This window comes from Rhinopithecus bieti, unplaced genomic scaffold (genome assembly GCF_001698545.2).
Source record: "Rhinopithecus bieti isolate Rb0 unplaced genomic scaffold, ASM169854v2 scaffold_3041, whole genome shotgun sequence".
In the NCBI taxonomy this organism is placed as follows: domain Eukaryota; kingdom Metazoa; phylum Chordata; class Mammalia; order Primates; family Cercopithecidae; genus Rhinopithecus; species Rhinopithecus bieti.
Window position 1 is genome coordinate 1989362 of NW_016804262.1, and position 3620 is coordinate 1992981.

General features: G+C 55.0%; 1 protein-coding gene across 1 annotated transcript in view; it reads left to right on the plus strand.

Moving 5' to 3' along the window:
- Positions 1–2669, plus strand: part of AQP10 (aquaporin 10) — a 17095-nt gene extending 14426 nt beyond the window's left edge. Inside the window, exons 3-6 of the mRNA XM_017867434.1 lie at positions 1140–1277; positions 1399–1517; positions 1747–1964; positions 2437–2669. Coding sequence (XP_017722923.1) covers positions 1140–1277; positions 1399–1517; positions 1747–1964; positions 2437–2635 — 674 coding nt within the window. The 3' untranslated portion in view covers positions 2636–2669. The remainder of the gene's footprint in view (positions 1–1139; positions 1278–1398; positions 1518–1746; positions 1965–2436) is intronic.
- The last annotated feature ends 951 nt before the right edge of the window (positions 2670–3620 follow it).

Sequence of the window (3620 nt, forward strand, 5' to 3'; positions counted from 1 at the left end):
TCCCTTGCTTGTCTTCCGTGCCCATTCATCTTCTTGGCTTCTCCCCTGGCCTTCCCAACCTTTCTCCCTGTTGGTCTCCTGGGCTCCCTGTTCCTCATCTCTCCTCTTTTCACCAGCTCCTCACCCAAGGAGCTGTGGCCCAGGCTGTCACCAGTGGAGAAACCAAAGGCAACTTCTTCACCATGTTTCTGGCTGGCTCTCTGGCCGTTGTGATAGCCATCTACGTGGGTGGTAACGTCTCAGGTGAGGAGGGTAGGGTCTGGTCATCAGAGCAGGTGGGACGTGCATGCAAGCATGTCTGTCTGGTGATGGTGGAAACGCAAATCCTTCTGTGACTTGTGGACATTATCTCCTTGACTAGTGCCCCAGACTGAGATAGGCTTTAGCCCCACCAGCCCGTCCCCTTTCTGTATCTCTCCATCCTGTTTCCTCACACTAATGCTTGGCTCACCTAGACAGAAATCGATGGCAGGGCACGAAGGGCAAGTGCTATCCTCTTGTGTCCCCCAGCTGAATTCCTCTGGGTGCTCATCTCTGCTCAGGACCTCTCGTTTGTTCCCCAGATACACACTGCATCAGTGTGCCTGGCTGGAGCCTTGAGACATAGTGTGTTGCTGTGGAAAAAGCAGACAGACCTAGGTTCCAACCTTGGATTCACAGTGTCTTCTTCTTCTTCTTCTTCTTTTTTTGAGATGGAGTTTCACTCTGTTGCCCAGGCTGGAGAGCAGTGATGTGGTCTCTGTTGACTGCAACCTTGGCCCTTTGGGTTCACACGATTCTCCTGCCTCAGCATCCCGAATAGCTGATTTTGCAGGTGCCTGCCACCACGCCTGGCTAATATTTGTGTTTTTAGAGGAAATGGGGTTTCACCATGTGGCCAGGCTGGTCTGGAATTCCTGACCTCAAGTGATCCACCGCCTCAGCCTCCCAAAGTGCTGGGATTACAGGCGTGAGCCACTGTGCCCGGCCCACAGTGTGACTTTGCTAAGTTGCTTAACATCATGGAACCTCAATTTGCTAAGCTGTGTGATGGGAATTATACTATCTGCCTTAAGAGCTGTAGGAAGGAGCAGCAGTGTTGAGCAATGCCTGGCAGTGACACTTGATAGATGCTGTTTTTCTTTCCTTGATCCTTGAAGGGGCCCATCTCAATCCAGCCTTCTCCCTGGCCATGTGCATCGTTGGACGCCTCCCCTGGGTCAAGCTCCCCATTTACATCTTGGTGCAGTTGCTGTCTGCTTTCTGTGCTTCAGGAGCCACCTATGTTCTCTACTATGGTGACAGAGGGAACAGAGGGAGCTGTGCCTTGGGAGCACCTGTGGGTGGCCAGAGGTGCCTCAGAATGGTTTTGGATGAATGAGCAAAGAGGGAAATCCTGGGTGTTCCCCTCCTCCACAGATGCCCTACAGAACTATACAGGTGGCAACCTGACAGTGACTGGCCCCAAGGAAACAGCCTCCATTTTTGCCACGTATCCTGCCCCCTATCTGTCCCTGAACAATGGCTTCCTGGATCAGGTAGGTGTGAGGGGGAGACCTGGGGACACACCTTTTGCCCCGTTCCTCGGGACCCCAGCCTATTGTTCAGTCTCTGGGTGGAGTGTGGGTTGGGTCTATCTTGGCGCCCCCCACCATCCCCAACTGCCTGTGTTGCACAAAGCCAGATGACATGGAATATTTGGATGAGAGAGGGCAGACAGAGCACCTGGCAGCTGACAGGGAACCCTCTGCCTCTGTTGACTCCAAGGTTCTGGGCACCGGTATGCTGATGGTGGGGCTCTTAGCCATCCTGGACAGACGGAACAAGGGAGTCCCTGCGGGTCTGGAGCCTGTGGTGGTGGGGATGCTGATCCTGGCCATCGGGTTATCCATGGGTGCCAACTGTGGGTTTCCACTCAACCCTGCCCGGGACTTGGGCCCACGTCTCTTCACCTACGTGGCTGGCTGGGGTCCTGAAGTCTTCAGGTAGGAGACAGCCTCCCCTGGTGCTGGCCTCCATTCACCTTCCTCTGCTAAGGGCTCTGTCCCTGGGTTCACAGCACTCAGCCTTTAAATAGCTCTCTTGGCCTCTTAGGACAGTGTTCTTTCTCCAAGTCACATGCTCCCCCTTTCTCCCTTGCTTCCTTCCCAACTTTTCACTGAAACAGTAAGATTTAGAGGTTGTGTTCTTAGGCATGCCATATTACTTCCATGCACATTAGTGACTTCATCAGTAAAATTAATATATTCAGATAATTCCCTAAGGCAAGAGCCTGGACCAAGCTCTCCTGGGGTTCCCTCTTCTAAATACTATGCTTTGGTGCCAAGGCAATCCTCTTCCTGGTGTCTACCACCCTGGGAACAACTTTGGGGCACTCTCTTGTTACTACCCCGTCCTTGGAGAGGGGGAGGTGAAGGGAGTCACTCCTGATACCTTCCCATTGTCCTTCTTTTGCAGTGCTGGTAATGGCTGGTGGTGGGTGCCTGTGGTGGCCCCTCTGGTGGGGGCCACCCTTGGCACAGCCACTTACCAGCTATTGGTGGCTCTGCACCACCCTGAGGACCCAGAGCCAGCTCAGGATCTGGTGTCTGCCCAACACAAAGCCTCAGAGTTGGAAACTCCTGCCTCAGCTCAGATGCTGGAGTGTAAGCTATGATTAGGACAACCCTCACTTCACTCACGGACCCTGGAGCCTGGGAGCAACAGTTATTCTTCCTCTTTGTTAATGTGCCAGAACCTGGGAGGTTTCTCTGTTTACCCATTTGGCATCCCTTCTTCCTAAACTAAGAAGGATCCTGGACAGGGAGAAGTGGAGGAGGATAAGGTACCAGGACTCAGGCTTCTCATTCCCTCCTTCCGCAAAGCGGTTTTCTGACCCTCAGGGCCTCTCGTAAAGTAGTTGCTCGAGGTAGCCGCTAGAGGGTGCGCACCTGGCCGCTGGATGGGGACTGCTGCGGGCATCTGCAGGGTGGAGGGGGCCCCTATCCAGTGTAGGGCACAACCCTGGGGACTGCCCTCCGTAGCCTGTTCCGACTGCCGACTCCCAGCTCTTATCGCCTCGGCGCCTCCCACTTTCACCCCCTTGGGGGCGCCTCTCCCAGAGGGTAGTTAGGTGTGGGGAAGCCGCCTCCACCCAGGGGGCGTGGTGGGGGGAGGGAGGGGGGAGGGAGAGAGGGCGGGCGGCGAGGCACAGAGACAGAGAGCAAGGCGGGGAAACTGAGGCACCGTTCCTAGAAATCTCGGTGCTGTGTCGTTCATTCAAAGAGAGTTGAGAAAATGAGCCAGGGCGAGGAGGTAGGGTGAAGGAACCGACGGCGGACGGCTCCGAGGTGCGAAAGTCTGGGGCTGAAGGCAACCTAGCGCTGGGGAAAATTCTGCTTGTTCACCACTTCTACAGCTCTCCTGCCGCTCGCTGCAGAGGATGCTCGTTTTGCAGAGAAGGCAGTGTTCCTCTATTCCCTTCTTCCGAATTAAAAAAAAAACCCCTCAGAACGATGTAGCCTCCCGAATTGTTTTTTCTTTTAAGATGCGGATGGTCGTACGTGTGGGGGGTTCCCAGCCCGGCTACGCCGAGCCTCGGAGGGCTAAGACCCTCCCCCTGCCCCGCACAAAGATGGCTGCTCCCTCTTCCCCGCTCCTTC